Source organism: Dipteris shenzhenensis, chromosome 12, assembly GCF_047967505.1.
Source record: "Dipteris shenzhenensis isolate YYH24624 ecotype China chromosome 12, Dip_SZ_1.0, whole genome shotgun sequence".
In the NCBI taxonomy this organism is placed as follows: domain Eukaryota; kingdom Viridiplantae; phylum Streptophyta; class Polypodiopsida; order Gleicheniales; family Dipteridaceae; genus Dipteris; species Dipteris shenzhenensis.
Genome location: NC_141607.1, coordinates 17,053,683 through 17,072,032, shown reverse-complemented (window position 1 = coordinate 17,072,032; position 18,350 = coordinate 17,053,683). Strand labels below are relative to the sequence as shown.

General features: G+C 42.8%; 1 protein-coding gene across 1 annotated transcript; it reads left to right on the top strand.

Annotated features, from left to right (window-relative positions):
• Positions 1-229: 229 nt before the first annotated feature.
• On the top strand, positions 230-17,487 carry LOC147895898 (receptor-like serine/threonine-protein kinase ALE2). Its single transcript, XM_087383232.1, has 7 exons — positions 230-310; positions 737-832; positions 1,032-1,403; positions 1,495-1,776; positions 15,540-15,929; positions 16,112-16,355; positions 16,467-17,487. Exons 1-7 carry the CDS (start codon positions 244-246, stop codon positions 17,188-17,190), a joined length of 2,175 nt encoding a protein of 724 aa, XP_087239358.1. The 5' UTR covers positions 230-243; the 3' UTR covers positions 17,191-17,487.
• The last annotated feature ends 863 nt before the right edge of the window (positions 17,488-18,350 follow it).

Below are 18,350 nucleotides of genomic sequence, written 5' to 3'. Positions count from 1 at the left end.
CATAACCCAAAGAGATCAATCCAGAAGCCTCCCCTATATTTCCAGCCACCACCAATACTTTCCATCCCACAACCTTCAAAGCAAGTTCCATCTTCTTCACCCTCAAGTATGAAGCCTCCCACTATTGCTGCTCAACCTTTGTTTCCAAATTCATCACCAGCGCCATCATGTGAAGAACAGCACAGACCTATTTTCTCTCCTGCTCCAGGTCCTGTGTCTTCATCGCAGGGTGTGCACAAGTCAATGGGTCTTCTGAGTCCGCATCGGACTCCGGACAGGCACACAAAATCTTCTCGTCCCACTTCTCCAGGTGTGTTTCAATGTTATCTGAAGAAAAGGAACTGCTATTTTTCCTATCATGTTTGTGCCAAACATGCTTCCTAAAGGTCTATGTACTGCTACAAACAATAATACTGTGCTTTTGCAGCTAGTTACATTCTCGTTTCTCATGGGAGAAGGATTTTATATGAACTTGGAGCATCCAACCAGCTCCAAGTGAAAATTAGAAGTATTGATTTTGAAGTTTAATAAGCCAGTTTCTGAACCTGCAAAATATATTGTTCTTTGTCCCTGGCTGAAAATTGGTTTCAAATTTGCACTAAAATCCTTAATACCAAGGTTCCTATCCTCTTAATTGTGTAGAATAGAAAAGAGCTTCAGGATCAGCAATCTACATTCGACTTGTGTCAGACTGACCTTGTGACTCAGATCATTCTGTGCGTCATTCCTTTTCCAGGTCATGGTGATACCCTTGCTCCTGCTTCTTTGACAAACCCAATCCCATCTTTGGAAAAACCAGATCCAGGACTAACTATACCTCCGCCAAACCAAGGTAAAAGTCTTGATTTATCAAGTCACTTATTTTGCTTGCATCTGCTGTTGCAAAAGGGGATAAACAACAGTACTTTACAGCGTTCCCACTTTAATCACATTTCAACTCAAATGTCATGTAGATGTTTCATATATGCATGCAATGCAGCTTCCATGAACACACTTATTTCTGAAATTTACATCTTATCATTCTTTGGCAGACTGTGCAACAATACTCTGTGAAGCTCCAAAAACACTGACTCCTCTTGGCTCACCATGTGGATGTGTGCTTCCCATACAAATAGAATTGGAGCTTGGTGTGGCACTGTATGGCCTTTTCCCATCAGTTTCTGTACTTGCTGAAGAGATTGCGTATGGCACGCTATTACTTCTAAGTCAGGTCAGAGTTACTGGAGCTAGTGCAGATCCTCAAGATCAAAGCAAGTCAATTGCCGAGATTGATTTGGTTCCCTTGGGTAAAGCTTTTGACAATTTAACTGCGTTCCTGATATTTCAAAAGTTTTGGAATCATGAATTGGCCATCAGCAAAACCTTTTTCGGCAATTATGCCGTGATTCATGTTCACTACCCAGGTACAATTTCAGAAATCTTGCTCTGAGGTCATTGCAATAAAATGACTCTTGTTCACAATGCAAAATATCAATTAACTCTGTGTTTATGCAGGCCTTCCTCCCTCTCCTCCTTTTGCCATTCCCAGTGGCACCTCTATCAGTGGGCTACCTGGAACAGATGGAGGGCCCAGTGAGCGGCCTTTAGGCGTAGACATCAATAAAAAAAGTGAGAAAATTAGCAGTGGTACCCTTACACTGATTGTACTGTCAGCTGTAATTGCAGCTGCTTTCATTTTGGGAGTCTTCGGGGTTCTATTCCTCAAGTGCAGTGAACACATCGCTTCTGCCCCAACAACTGCACCATTTATCACAATGCCTGTACTAAAAAGATCAGGTAATACTTATGTGTTTCAGGCTCAACAATGAAAAACCTGCATGGTGTTGTGTATCATGTAGAATTAAACATAGTTCAAACAGACGTCACTAGTGGAAAAGCATGATCACAGATTTAGGTTTGCATAGACGTATGCATGGACAAGCCCTCATTTACTTGCATACTGACATAAAAAAAGAAATACTTTTAAATATTTTCATTAATTCTATCTTGCATGGGGTATTCCAAAATTAATCAATAACAGTATATGATCCCCACATGCAGACCAAACAGTGATTTTTGTGTTCTATAGTGAGCCTAGTGGCAACAGATATTCGAACTAGAAAGTGTGACATCGTGGTTGATTGTTTTGTAAAAGCAGCTGAAATGCCCCCCGTGTGTCTTTGTGTTCATACCTTGTACATTAGACAATATAAGTCCACTTGTAAATCTACAAAGAAAAAAAAGACGCCAACCATGATACCAACAGAAAATGAAGCTCAGCTTCTTACATGCCTATGTGAAGAATCTTCTTTAGCTTCCAAAACTGGGATGGACTGTATGCATCCCTAGCTATGCCTGGCTGAGATTGACCAAGAAGGGGTCTGTGGAGCAGTATGGTCAGTCAGATCAGATCAGCCAAATCTGACTCGTAGTTGGGACCTTGTCGGAGCTTCAGCCAGTCAGTCTTCAAAAGAGGAGTATATAAAGGGGCCTATGACCATAATTCTCATCCCAGTGGGAAGCCACGAAAGCCTTTAGCTAGAGGCACAAAGCAGCAGGACGGTGGACAGTTTTGGAGCAGCATAGGTGCCCACACTTGGACCCAGACACTACTGCACATTGTTACAGGTGTATGCTCACTGTTGTGTTCTAAATTTCTCTTCATACTCTTCAGATCCATGTGTTTGCCAAAGAAAATTGATTATTCAGACAACGCGGATACTTCAGACGCTGAGAGCAATAAAAAGAAGGAAAAAATGTTATTATTATGAACAGTGTAAACCTAGGCGTGTACCTGCAAGAAAAAGAAGCCATAGGAGTTGGAACCAAAGACACCAGATTTAGTGGAGTTGCATTCGTTCATTACACCTAGTAGCCTTGAGATTGGATACACTGATCACTGTGTGACATTGTTCATGTCCGATGTTGAGCAATGATCAAAGGATGGATAGATTCTGTTGTTAAAGTAAGATAGGGAGGGTTGCTCAAATAGCGCTAAGAACAAGGCTGTCTACACCAGGGAGATAAGGATACGGAAGGCCACTCTAAGATGAAATGTGAGGCAATTAGCAACACTAACTAGCTCAAACAGCCGTGATGATGTTGATTCAGTGGGTACTTTGGAGATGTACCTGGCTTGCCACAATAGGAGGGGATGGGAGAATGAAGAACTACGGTATGTTTTTAATTTGTGCATTAATGTTGGAATTCTGTTGCATACTTTGGTCACAATGTTTGTTCAACTGGAGCGTAAGAGCCTTCCAGACAGACATAAAAGGAGTTCTCATGGCAAATACTTTTGGAGCCTTCTACTTGTTGGTTGATGACATCGATGCCATAGACTCTTTGGAGATGGTGATGTTGATGAAGGCGGTTGCCATGAATAGTGTAGGTTGTGGACAGACCTGCCATTCCCTTCAATCTGAGAGTTTGGACATCCGGAGAACCCGTAATAGGTTCCGGAGAGATGCTATACAGAAATGGCTGAGTGCCCCAAAATACTCATCAACTCCTACACAATAGTTTCCATCAGATTTCCTACCATCATCCATGTAATCGTCGTCAAGAATTTCCACATTCCAATGTCTGCATAACCTTAAGCAATTGAGCTGGCAATCACCATGAATCATGGTATCACATGGAGTGGACCCACCCAGGGTCATATGAGAAGGAAGGATCCTCTTTGGAACCATGTTTGACCAATCATCATCTTGGCCATCATTCACGCAATCATGGAATTCAGCTTCTACTTCTGGGTTCTCAGAGGGTAAATCACCTTCAATCTCAAGTATCATGCTAAGTTTTGCTCCTGATTTAGCCTTGCATTTGCTCCTATGGTCCGGGACCATTTCTCTCCACAGAAGTAAGATAGATGATTTTTCTTCCTTTCCATGAGCGCTTGAGAGAGATGATCAACTGGAGAATTCTCACTATTGCTGAAGAGTAGCTAGAATATGGCGAAATGAACAGTTTCCCTTGGCAGGAAGTGATTACAATCCACTAATTCCTCACAAGTAGAGCATAACACCGATTTAATGGAGCATAAACAGTGGACAGAATTCGAGGTTCCCAAACTTGTTGTGGCTTAGCTCAGAAAACGTGACATCTTGCGCTAGGCAGAAGGGGCAATTGGTCCACTTAACAAGCGAAAATACTTGGTACACACCTTATAGAAGGAATTGTGAACCAGTGTATCCAATTAGATCGGAATTTCGGGCACTGCTTCGGGATATCACTTCATTTCAAGATTACTGCTTGCGTCAGCTTTCGGGCTCTTAACTGGGCAAACCAGATCCAATTGCCAACTTACTTAGTACTACACTTGTAGAGGAGATTGCGATGCAGATTATCTAGCTAGACGTCAATTTGGAGCATTACTCCCTCAGATTGCAGCAAATCCCTGCATCAGCACTCAGCACCACTAATCACAGCAAACAAGATCCGATTGCCAAATAATTGGTTCTGTGTGATTCAACTTATGCAATTGTTTGGATTGAGATTTGGAATGCATTTTTCCAGAAATCGAAGCAATTCATCACATCCGCCAGCGTAAGATTTCAGGGCCAAAATGCAGCTCCAGACCAAAATTTTCACAACAATTTCAGAGGGCTTTGAGTCAGGAAGACATTGCGATCCAAAATATCCTACTAGACGTCAATTTGCAAAATTACTCCAACACAACGCGTCAGCTTCCAGAGCCAGAGTGCAGCTTCAAACCAGGATTCTCTCAATCAAAACCGTAGGGCTTTTAATCGGCAGGCTCATCATTGCAACTTTAGTTATGGGATTGTACTCCCAAACTACCACATGGCATCAATTTAAAAGACTAAGGTACAAAGTACAAATTATAAAGCTAGCTAAAAAGGATACTAAAGTGCCCCTTTTGTTACAATATATGATTGTTCAGAGCCTAGGATAGCAATCCATATACATTGTAGAAACTAGCTCATAGTGACTGGTACACTGATCATAGAAGTCCCAAGGCAGATATACTATCAGCAAGCAATACCTCGGGTGAACATACAATGTCACCAAGCGACCTCTAGATATATGAGCCTGTCTATATCAAAGCAACAAAGGTACTACCCCTTCTCTTGAGCATCAAGCAATGCTCCATACCTATGGTCTAATGAGCCTAAAGGAACCACAACCAAAGTTGGCTCAAGCTGAAATGCTTCCAGATAGAGCTGTAACAACTAAGGTGTACTTGCCAGATCATCCTCTTTCAGCCACTTTGCATACAATGGTGAAATTTCAGCAAGTAGCGGCATATCCTCTGCACATCCCCCTAAAAAGGTTCAAGGAGACTCACATGGAAAGCATTGTGAATCCTCCAAGTTCAACCCGTAATCTACATCGTTGATCTTTTTTGAAATTTGATAAGGCCCGTAGTATCTCTTTGTCCCTCTTTTTTTTTCAGCCTTGCCTTTTCAAAACGCAAAAGAACTCAATCACTTTCTTTAAACATTAGTTCACGGCGGTGATGATCAGCTTAGCCTTCTTTTTCTTTGCCCTGAGTCTTTGGAGAGCTTGCTTCGCCTTCTGATATGCCACATCCATGCTCTCAACATACTTATCAGCCTCAAAAGTCTTATTGTTATAAACAAACTCCCCTAAGGGCAAATACTGCTCCCATTGTGTCTTATGCTCAGACACAACACATTTCAGCAAATCAAGTATTGGCCTCTTCGAACTGCCTATCTGTCTGACAATAAAAAGAAGATGAAAACTTCAATGTAGTTTCCATATTCTCAAAGAGCCCTCTCCAAAACAAACTAGTCATGCGTGAATCTCTGTCATTAATGATAGACTGAGGCATCCCATGATATTTAAAGATGTTTTGCATAAACAATTTTGCCATGTGATCCGCTGTAATTTTCTTCCTCATCGGAATGAAATGTGCTGAACCAGCATATAATAGTCCAAAGGCCATCATTTCCCGTGGGTGTCCTAGGAAGATCAAAAATAAAATCCATGGCAATGCTTTCCCACGGCCTATCAAGGATTGGCAATGACTACAACAATCCAGGTGCCTTCTATCAGTCAATCTTGCCTTCTATCAGTCAATCTTGACCTTTTGACAGATGATGCATGTTCTCATAAAGGCATCCAAATCCCGTCTCAAAGCTGGCCAATAGAAAAAATGCTCCACGGCCTTCACCATGGCATCAATGCCTACGTCCTGCATACATTGGAGCAATGACTTTCTATCATAACCTTTGACCTCAACTTCTTTGTGACACAAAGGCAACCATGCATCACAAGAAAGCCATCTCTGAGAGTATAGTTAGACAGCTGGTCATAAATCCTTGAGAAGTCCTCGTCCTGAGCATACTGGTCCTTCATTGCATCCAACTCATGGTGGCAGGCAATGGTTACTGCGGAAACCTAAGTATCCTTGACAATGGTAGGCAGTGGTCAATGTGGTAGGCAATGATTACTGCAGAAACCTAAGTATCCTTGACAATGAATCAGCCACTACATTCTTTTTACCCTCCACATACACTATCTGAACGTGAAATATGGATAAGAAATGGGCTCAACGCATATGCTTCTCAAATAACTTCGTCTAACTAAGGAAATATCTCTAAGACTAATGATCTGTTTACACTGTGAAATCAAAAATTGGCCGAACGCATATGCTTGTCAGATAACTTTGTCTAAGTGAGGAATATCTCAAAGACTGATGATCTGTCTGCACTATGAAGTCAGCCCCAAGTAAACAGTGCTTCCATGTAGCAAGGGCACGAATTACAGCCAGCAATTCCTTCTCATAAATGCCCAGATGTCTTTCATCATCATGCAAAATCCTACTCTCATAGGCTACCACCCGTCCATCTTGCATAATGACCGCTCCAAGGCCATTCTTTCGACATGCATCTGCTTGGACAGCAAAAGCTTTTCGGAGATCTAGCAAGATCAATATTGGATCCGAAGTAAGATTTTCCTTCACCAACTCAAATGCTGCAATTTGATTTTTAGCTCTGCATTGTATAGGGGATGAAGCAAATTTCAGCAAAGTGGCATATGAACAGCCTGTAGTAGGATCATAAGCCCAAAAAGCTTCGTACTTCATGCAAGTTTTTCAACTGTGGCCAATTGCGGATTGCTTCAATCTTGGCAGGGTCCACATGCACTCCCTCCTTAGAGACAATGTGTCCCTATTGCATTTATGACCAGCCTATGCTTGCTGAGTTCTGCAAATATTATTGCCAAGTTCTTATGCTATGCCTCATCTTTTGAGTACACTATCATATCATCAAAGAAAGTGCCCACAAAAGATCTGTGCTCCCAGAAGATTCTGTCCATCATCGGGTTAGGAGCATTCGTAAGCCCGAATGGCACAACCAAGAACTCGTACAGCCCAAAGCTGGTCCTCAAAGCTATCTAAGACACATCCTCATGACGAATGCATATCTGATAATGCCCCTCTTGAGATCTATGCGGCTGAAAATAAATGATCCCTCCAACCTATTCAAGATATCCTCTATTCTTGGAATGGGGAATCTGTTCTTGATGGTTATCTTATTCAGTGCACGATAGTCAATGCACATTCTCCATGAAACATCATTTTTCTTCACTAACAGCACTGGTGAATAGTAAGGAGATGATCTCGGCTCTTTCTCTAGAAGATCCCTCACCTGGCTCATGATCTCTTCCTGCTGGGCTGCACTCACCCTATATTTAACCAATATGTCTCAGCTAATTGAAAATGCAACCACAGCTAATGCATTGTTGCTTGGAAAGACCTGCAGGTACAAGAGCAGTAAGTCTGATAGCTTTAAGAAAGCAAGGAAGCTAGGGGATGCTTCCAAGGCTCCATTCAATAAAGGAAAGAAGTGTGATAGTCCAAGCTCTAATTGGCTGTCACATGAGTAAATGAAGGACTCGATGGAGGCCAATAAATGCTTTCAATGTAAGGAAGAGGAGCACATGGCATGGGAATGCCCAAAACGCAAGCTTAAAGGGAAAATGAATGATAGGGATGAGCAAAAAGGCAAAGAGCCTAAGCCTCTTGCATGATTAATGCCTGATGTGATCAGTGAGTAGCCCAATGGGGATGCTACGGAGCGATGCAGAGCACGAGGCAAAGTGAGAGATCAAATGTCATTGATCTTCTTTGACACAGGGGCTCGTGCGAACTTTATTTCTTTGGAGTTGGCAAGCAAACTTGGAATCCGTGTAGAGGAGATGGGGCCTATGAGTGAGGCAGGCTTGGCTTGTCCTGGGTTTAGCACTCCGGTCACCCCTATCATTTTGGAAAGCTCCGCTTGCATATTCAGAGCTTTGTGGACAGCAAGGAATTTCATATTATGCCTCTTGAGAGCTATGATGTTTTGCTGGCTATGCCTTGGTGTCACAGAGTTCATGCTTTGGTATATACATATAATCAGAAGATTGCTCTAGAGCATACAGGGAAGACACATGTATTGGATGTCAAACTTAAGGGAGAGTCAGCCCTGCTGTATCTGCTTCAGCTATTTGCTTAATAATGAAACATCATATTTCTGTGGAGAGTCTTTTTCTGACTCATTGCCAGGGGAACTTCCACCTGAAAGGCATGAGGATCATGGGATTGTTATACCCTTGTCTTTGTGCAGTAGTCTCTGATTTCTTTTGGGCCATAGCAATATTTTTCAATTTGCTCCAATAGAGGCACATGTCGATAAGAGCTAACCAGCAATAGGGCTTCCCAAACTTTTTATTATACTCTTACAGGTTATGACAGTTGGCTGCATCAAAGTTGTGCCATGCTTTCATAACATCCACCTCAAACGTAGTGGTCAGCCAAGTAGCTGAAAATATTTGTTTGTATTGAACCCAACTGGTTGGTGCTTTGTTCTTTAGCAACAAATTTGTCCACCACTATAAAGCATTTACCTTTAGAAAGGTGGTTGCCTTACGCATTTTAGAGGACCCACTCAAGTTCCCTCCTGAGAAGGCTACATCAAACTGTTGCACAAAAGTAAAAGCCTTCCACCTATCTTGAGCCCCATTGAAGGTCTCAAACTTCACTGCTGCCCCACGTTCCTTGCAATCCTTTACTTTACCTTTGGGTGTGGTCAAATTGTCATAAACAAGCGGCTGCAAAAATGGATAATGCATTACCTCGAGCCTGTCCTGCACTACCACTACCCATTGGAGGGTTTGCCAAACCAGCCCCAGGCATTCCAAACATACCCGTGGAAGCTCCAAAATTACCTTGCATTCCTGGCTGCATGCCAATATTTCCATGCATTATATCATGCATTCCGGGCTGCATAGCCCCAAACATATTCCCTTGCATACCCTACATTCCAGCTGAGAACCCATTGGATAATTTCCAAGCATTCCAAGAATATCTATAGCTTGACCAGCCATAGCCTGGAAAACCGAACCACCACCAAAATACCCTGGATGCATCATTGAGGGAAAGCTTGCTGTCCCTGATTTGCATTCTGAAAATTATTCCCTTGAGCATGCAACTCCCCACTGGGACCATAAATGGATTGCTGCAATGGAGCACCCTATACATTTGGCATTACTAAAGGCTGTTGAACCATCAGGCTGCTTCTGAGCCCCACTAGTTTGCATAAAAGGCCTGGATTGAATGACCCTTTTTCTTTTTAGACTTAAAAGGAGTTTGCATAAACTCAGCAAACCTCGGGTTCTGCATGAGATGAGCAAGTGCTCCCTGCACTCAACAGCCATGCTTTAAACAATGCATCAGCCTCCTCTATATCCTTAGCATCATTAGACCCTCCAAGCTGTGTTTTATTCACACCAAGAGCATTTACAGCTCATTGTCCATCAGCATTTTGAGCATCCTGAGAAGTTCCATCCTACTTATTCATCCTGAGAGGACTCCCCTTTCATATCCCAATCATCACCCGTAAGTGACATATTTGCTGAATTTCTCTTTGCTGTAATCCAATTACAGTAGGCAATACTTCACCAGAGACAATCACAGGCTCACCTCTTTAAGGAAGATGGTGATGTCACGTCAACGGGACCATGAAACCGGCCTCAAGGCTCAAGAGGGCAGTAATAAACAAACTAACCAGCCAATGCTTTCACATTAAATATTCATCAAATATCACCAAACACAAATTGGGAGCTAGAGTGCTCTTGCTCAAGAACAAGGACACAGACTGGCCCCAAACCTTGGCGCCCCTTTCGGTATTTTTCTTTATTAGTTGGAGAAACTAGGTAATAACATACACTGAATTCCATTCAACGGCATCAATATCCCAAGAAATAACCATGTTGGGCTCTGCTCTCACAGCCCAAAGGCAATAGGTATTCATCTCTATGTCAAACAACTCCCCTCTCTGCTTCAAGTGTCCACTAATTCACTACAATACCCAAGCAATGGGTGAGCGCATAAATGGTCTGCCCATAACCTCGGAAACAAGAACCTGAACTGCAAGCATCCACTGTGAACCACCCTACCGACTAAGTCTCTCCAAAACAGCCTCACAACCAAAGAGCAAGATGAAGAAAAAGCAACCAACTTGTCCTGGGGCATCCAACTGAGCTCATACACGAGCTTGTGCAACCCAATCCCAATGGTGTATTATTCTTCCTGTACATCAGCATAACCTGCACCTTACAACAGCAATGGCCAAGGGGGAGAGACAGAGAGACAGAGAGACGATTAAATATAACCAGCACCTTCCAGAGCAGTTCGCAGCCTTTGAGCTTGGCCCTATAAGGACTGTGTGGATTAGTCTAGTTTCCGTATGGGAGGCCTTGAATTCGTCAGCCCTTTTTCCCCGTCCGTGGCCAATTAACTGGCGCCATTTCTCCAGGTGCTTCCTCTCAGCCCGTCAACCATGCTTTGAAATTTAAATAGGTGCCACTTGAATTTCTAAAGGTCCTTTGCCCCATCTTTGGAGCAATCCTCAAATTCACCCCTAAGGCACCAACCCCTAGGGGATATTTTGCATACACACATCCTATGGCCTTGCCCACTCCAACTCACGCCTCATGATAGGACCCCATTTCGGTGGAGGGCCCAAGAAAATTAGGCGCCTACTTTTTGAAGAAAGCAATAAAGCCCAGCTCTTTGGGGAAAAGTTGCCTATTTTGGGCAAGAAGGCAGGCCCAGCTTTTGGAAAGCACATGCTCTCTGGTTGCTTGTCCTAGTCTATAAATTAAAAGCCTCTTAGCTCTCAAGTTTGTTGAGATTTGTACTCAGCTCTTGCTCCCTTCTGAGCCACCTTGTACAAACAGATTTCTATTGCAAGAAAGACCTACGGGGAGAGCAACCCTTATTTCTAGCCCCTAATGCTATGTTTTCTCTCTCTCTCTCTCTCTCTCTCTCTCTCTCTCTCTCTCTCTATCTATCTATCTATCTATCTATCTATCTATCTCTCTACTGTGAATTGTATTTTAGTCAATCGTTAGCTTCTCCCCCTACTGTTCGGGACTTCCAGCCAACAGACGAAGTGCTTCTCAAAGTGCAATTTGCTCTAGAGTGCTACAAATTGATTCTGATACTATGATTTGGTTTCTAGCCACCTGTCGTCACATTTTGTGAGGTGCGATTTGACTAGAAGGCTGCGATTGTAAAAGCTGAGTTTGAGGTTGATTAAGGTTTGTTTAAGTTTTCACATGCACTTAATGCGCACTCTTATTCAAAACGAGAATCCATCATATAACCTAGTGCATCTATTAGACTTTTTAGGTTTGTTAGAGAGAGTATTATTTCTTGAAGTATATCATCATGTGGCATTTGGCTGCATGTTGATTTTAGCACAATTTGACGGTTTGCCTATTTCACTCTCCCAATTGATGTATATTTTGAAGTTTTAAGCTATAAACATTTAACCTTTCACAATCCAAACGTATTTAGAGAAGTTGGCAAATGATCTAGGATCAATCTGCGTTCAAAAGAGACCTAGCCCATTTGGCCAATACTCTATTTTTTAATAGTCTTCAATAAGGAATTAGTACCTTCCCTCCAAGTGTTGAGATGTGCACATAGATTAAAGGCTAAGGTATGGTATAGAAAAGAATTAAAGTAGCCACCCTAAGATGTGGACTACATGATGTGGAGATGTGGATCAAGGATATCCACAAGGAGAGATGTGGATCAAAGGATCCCACAGATGTTGACTATTCAAAGGACACTCTCTATATCTATCTTGGAACCTGATTGATTTGAGGTACATGTCATGAGCACTCTCTTCATCATGTTTTCACATAAGTTCCATCCACCTTAGAGCGCTCCATAGATTCCGAGGTTCACATGTTTTGTCATGGTATTAGAGCTCCCTTGCCTTCCGTTGAGGCATTGCGATTCGTGAGAGATCAAGAGATTAAGTGTTCTTTCACTTTCGCTGAGTGATAGAAAATTTCCGTCCATTTGGTGAGATATTTCTATTCATTGAGTGATAGAGAATTCTTCTTTGTTCGAGTGAGAGAAAAGAGGTAGTTGGTCGAGAGAGAGAGAGAGAGCTTGATATTCATTCCTGTGAGAAAGAGATAGAGGTTTATTTGATTAAGAGAAATTTACGAGTTCTCTGCTATTGTTTTGGCTCTTGGTTGTTCTTCTTCATGAGGAGTGTTCTCTTCTGCAACAAGTTCTAGCAAAGACCTTTCATATCGACTCCAACAACAGCCGACTTCAAAGCAGAACTCCAACATAGGCAACTCTGCAACTATATGCAAGAGAAAGGCCTTCCAAACGAGGTGACTCTAGCACCACGGCCAGTCTACCTTCTGCTTGTAATACCTCTGAAGCTCTCGTGGCATGCATCTTCAGAGATAAGGACTTAACACGATCAATTGCAGCCGCTTCAGCAACCTTAGCTGCATCAGCCTCCTGCAAAGCACTCTGTAACTGGCTTTCTGCATCCTGTAAGCCTCTTCATAGCGAGAAGCCGAGCCCGCTCCAATAGCCTCGGACCCAAGAGCTGCCCTACAACGACAACAAGCTCTTGACACCTACAGCCGTATCCAACAGCTCTTCCCCAGACTCGACGCCAGACCTCACAACAACCCCCTCGACGGACGACTAGGGCTCCTTCAACGCCCATGCGCAACAACGCAGAACACCTACGACTGCAACGGCCAGTCTCCAAAGTGAGCACTACCTCCCGACTGCGCCTACTCCAACGACCATCATCAAAGGTAAGGCCAGCCCACCGACAGCTCACCAACTCCAGCCTCAACCGCGCCACCGAACAGGGCTCCAGCCGCTCTTCAACGCAGCACTTAACTATCCACGAGCTTCTCCAAAGAAGCAAATGAGCGCCGCCCTCTACAACCGCTCCGTCTCAAACACTTAGGCTCCATCGACACAATAGCGGCTCACAGGACCCTTGCACAAGTGACTGGGTACGCATCCAACGAGCCCACGCACGAGCAACGCACATCAAGCTTCTCTTGCAACAAAACATCTCCAACAAGTGCATCGCCTCCAAAACTCTGCTCAAACGACGCTCCAAGCCTCGCTCGCGACGAATCTCTCCTAGCCACGACTCCGCCCACAACGATCAAGACGACACAGAACTCGCAGACATCGACCTTTTCTCAGAATTCCTAAGTTCTCCAAGGTCTCAACAAAAAAAAAAAATGACACGTGGCGGGTCAAAAGAAACCATGGTTAAGTTTAGGTTCAGGATTGGTTAACTACCACATCACCAAGTGCCACCTAAGCACATAGCCTCAGCCAAGCACAGTTTGGAATTCAGCATATGAATCCTTGTGCCACATCATTAGGCCACCTCTTCTTCACAAAAACTTCGACAAGGCATAACTTGCAATTCAGGAAGAATTTGCACACGCTCCAAAAAGAAAAAATGATCATTTTTTCAAGCTCTACGCGCCTGTCAAGTCAAAATCATTGTTAGCAATTAGACACTACCATTGAAGCAAAACGAAGCTCCATGGTAAGATCTTTGCAACAAATGACAAATCAATGCATGAACGCAAAAAGCATGCCAAAGGTACGAGTGCATGAGATGACCATATCACAGAACATGGCATCCACCCATAAAGCATTAAGACACATAGAAGAACAAAGCATCACGCATCAAGCTACATCAAGCAAAGAAGAGAACGCCATCGACATCAAGTATTGAGAAGCAAAACCTTGCCACCTTCAACCCACATGTTTGTAAATCAAGCCTAACCACCTGAGAGTAGCTATGAAAGCACCTAGCGGAGGTATTGACATGCAAAGGCCACACTTGACCACCTTATGTAGCAAGGTATGCACTAAGGGGAGGTGATGGAATGTAAACTCACATCTGATCACCTTGCAGTAGCCAAAGGATCATGGCACCAAGGGGAGGTGTTGAGATATGGTGCCATGTGCACATAGATTAAAGGCTAAGGTATGGTATAGAAAAGAATTAAAGTAGCCACCCTAAGATGTGGACTACATGATGTGGAAATGTGAATCAAGGATATCCACAAGGAGAGATGTGGATCAGAGGATCCCACAGATGTTGACTATTCAAAGGGCACTTTCTATATAAGAGGCCTATCATGTATTGTTGAAAAGAAGAAATGCACATTCACTCAAGATTTTGTTTATGAGTCCAAGCTAATCTATCTTGGGACCTAATTGACTTGAGGTACATGTCATGAGCACTCTCTTCAACATGTTTCCACGTAGGTTCTATCCACCTTAGAGCGCTCCATAGATCTTGAGGTTCACATGTTTTGTCACCAAGGACATTAGAACCTCATCATTCTTGTCATGAATATTTTTGAAACCGTCTCAAAAAGAAAAAGTAGTTATCCAACCTTCTAACATTGTGCCCAAAGACACGAGGCGGTTGGGGTTAAAATCCTTGCTTTACAACTATAGCTTGTACCCCTCTTGGGCTCTTGCCCAGAGTTAACTACCAATCCTCAAGAAATCCTAATGTAATGCATTTGTTGGACACGTCCTTTAGAAACTCCCTTAAATTTTGTCCTCCCTATCTTCGATGCTTAGGCCTATAATGTTTGTACTGAGCCTTGCCATCAGCTAAGTACTTAATGCTTTGTATAAATATTTGACTGTGACTTTGTTTGCCTTGATCTTTTGAGATCTATCAAATCTTCAAATGTCTTCGCCATTAGCTTAATGTCTTATGTTTTAAATGTAAAATTCATTGTGATTTTGTTTACATTTATCTTTTGAGATTCGCCCAAAGTTCTTCTATGAGACCCCACACAACGTCTTTTTTGAACTCTCTCTCAGAGAACACGACACGACAAGTGTTGAATCACACATGAGGACCTTAGATAGCTACTCTCTACTCTTTGACTTGGGGAGATAGAGTATTGGAGTGACGGTACACTCTCCAGACAACGAGCTACCTCTCGGAGACCACAAAGGAGGAGAAAGGGGCCCGAGCAAACTAACCGAGTTGAGCACCAACAACGCCCTACCATTGACTTCCTTTCTCAATGATATCACATTACATGTGTGCACGCTGTTTTTTTTGTTTTGGGGGGGGCAGGGAGAGGGAGAGAGAGAGAGAGAGAGAGAGAGAGAGAGAGAGAGAAGGAAGGGGTCGGGGGGGTGACATTTTCTTGTTCTTAACAACTAAAATTTGTCTTTATATTTTACATATTAGGGGGAGCATCCAAATTATCAAGTGAACTAGGGAGTTCATCCTCAACTTTATTTGCTTCCAGCATTGCCACATATGCTAGTTCAGCAAAAATATTCACCTTGTCTGAACTTGAAAGAGCAACAGACAATTTCAATGAACACAATATTATAGGGGAGGGAGGATTTGGACGTGTGTTCTATGGAACTTTGGATGATGGAAGTGAGGTGGCTGTGAAGATCCTGACTAGGGATTATCAACGACGAGGTAAGGAGTTCATTGCCGAAGTCGAGATGCTGAGCCGCCTGCATCATCGGAATGTGGTCAAACTGATTGGCATCTGTACAGAAGAGCGCAATCGCTGCCTTGTTTATGAGCTGATTCCTAATGGCAGTGTTGAACTTCATCTTCATGGTAAGCACATCATAATGCTGCGAGTGGTAGATAGTGCCTACCAACCTATATGTCCATTTGTAAGATTGCTACTGAATAACAGGTTGTTTGAAGTTTGCCTTTCCTGTGTTTAATGATTTAAAAATAATCAATTTTCCTCTTGGTTGTGTTATAATCAATCTAACAAGTTCATGGATGTATAGGCATTGATAAGCTTACAGCCCCCTTGGATTGGGATACCCGTATGAAAATTGCTTTGGGTGCAGCTCGTGGGCTTGCTTACCTTCACGAGGATGCAAATCCTCGTGTTATCCACCGTGATTTCAAAGCAAGCAATATTCTTCTGGAGAATGACTTTAATCCCAAAATTTCAGACTTTGGGCTGGCTAAAGCAGCCCCTAATAAATTGAGCGGGCATATTTCAACAAGGGTAATGGGAACATTTGGGTAAGAAGTCTAATCATGCATAATATCTTGATGAATATAATTTGCAAGGTTTTGAGGGAATCGGTGAGCAGCTTCAAATATTAATGTGACTTTTATTCTCATGTTATGTAGGTATCTTGCTCCCGAGTATGCCATGACAGGAAACTTGCTTGTGAAGAGTGATGTGTACAGCTATGGTGTTGTTTTACTAGAACTGCTATCTGGAAGGAAACCAGTTGACATGTCTCAACCTCCAGGACAGGAAAACCTTGTCACTTGGGCACGCCCTCTTCTCTCAAGTAGGAGAGGATTGGAAATGCTGGTTGATCCTGCTCTTGAGGATAAATTTCCCTTTGATAACTTGGCCAGGGTAGCAGCCATTGCTGCGATGTGTGTCCAACCAGAATTTTCTAACAGGCCCTTTATGGGTGAGGTAGTACAGGCTTTAAAGCTTGTTTGCAGTGATTCCGATGCAAGCAATGAGATATGTTCTGTCACAGTTAGTCCACCATCTCAAGACAGCAATGGTAAAAGTGACCACGCTTGGGCTGGATCTGGGGTTGTATATGCTGCTGACAACACTTCTTTTATCTCTGTGGATTATGACTCAGGCACAATTCCTGCAACAGACATAGAAAGTGGAAGACAACTGTCTGCCTCTAGTCTCTTCTCTGATTCTGGAGAATTTGTGAGAAAGATCTCTGACTCTTTTAAGAGGCATAGCACCTCAGACCCTGTCTTTTCAATCGGAAGGAGCAGAGAAAGAGATGCTCTTAGTGGAAGTATGAGTGTGCATCGTTTCACTAGACATTTTGGTGATAGTCTTGATCGAAATTTCTTTAACATTTGGCCATGATGGCATTCAACTCTGACATCCCGTTGTCAGTCCAACTGGTATTGACCTCCTCAGTGCAGAAAAGGGACCGGGACATATGGAGTCCTTGAGGTGACACTTTGAGAGCATCTATTCACGTGTAGATCCTACCACAACTCCTCCATGTGTATGTGATAATAGAGAGGGACTGATATACATCACCCTGAATAGTTGTAGAAATCCGTTTCGTAGCCTGCAGTGGCAAGATTCTTCATGTATATCTATACATTTGGCCTTACTCAAATTCAAAGTTCTAGATGCAATTGAGGCTTGTACTAACACCATGTTTAAAACTTACAGCATCATCTCAGGTGACATTTGAATCAGGCTTGCTAGACTTACTCCAGGAGGCCCTTAAGAAGTATCTGCACAAATGCAAAACTTGCATCTTAATCTTCCCAGCCCCTCATTATAGGTTATTTTAAACCAAATCCCAGTATGGCCACACCAGACAATCAAATAGCAAAGCTGTCTGCCTTCCTTTTTCTAACCCATGGTAGACACCTGTGGGTTAGCATATATATGTAAGGCAGTAGATATAGTTTAGGATCCAGACACAACTACTCATTCATCAACTTCTCAATGGAAAAATCGGGTCCCTCAAACCAAAGTCCCCATAGGTAACACTGTAAAGGACCTCTGTGTCATATTCAATGCCTATCCTTCTTAAAAGGGTATATTTGGTAAGTCGCATCACAGGTACAAGAAAGAAATGCAACCACAACATTATCCCAGGCAAGCGGCTACTAAATAAGCTTTATCCAAATGCCATAATCTTTTGTGATTTACAAATTGGAACCCAAGATCACACACCATAACTGAAATGAGAAGCCAGCTGACATAGCCTTATTTTTAAAAGTACAGGTGAGAACATTGTCTGCTGCATACTCAAAGCCAGTACTAGACTTTGCATATGAATTTTAAAAACTGCTCATTCCGATCAACAGTCCGTGATCACACCGACACATATCATTAGCTCTTGGGGACATTTTATTTATTCATCACCATCATTCTTAAAATCAAGCATGAAATCTACAGTTTTGCACACTTGGAAATAAAGTATTCACATCAGAGAGCGTAGAGAGAGAGTCCCAGCAATTATAAAACCCGTATGAGCCTGCTCCCAAAGAGATCTTGATTAA

Coding starts and splice junctions, on each gene's coding strand:
- LOC147895898 (XM_087383232.1), top strand. CDS start 244: ATGGGTCTTCTGAGTCCGCATCGGACTCCGGACAGGCACACAAAATCT. Junction 1,777..15,539: donor GCCTGTACTAAAAAGATCAG/GTAATACTTATG, acceptor TTTACATATTAG/GGGGAGCATCCAAATTATCA. Junction 15,930..16,111: donor TGTTGAACTTCATCTTCATG/GTAAGCACATCA, acceptor ATGGATGTATAG/GCATTGATAAGCTTACAGCC.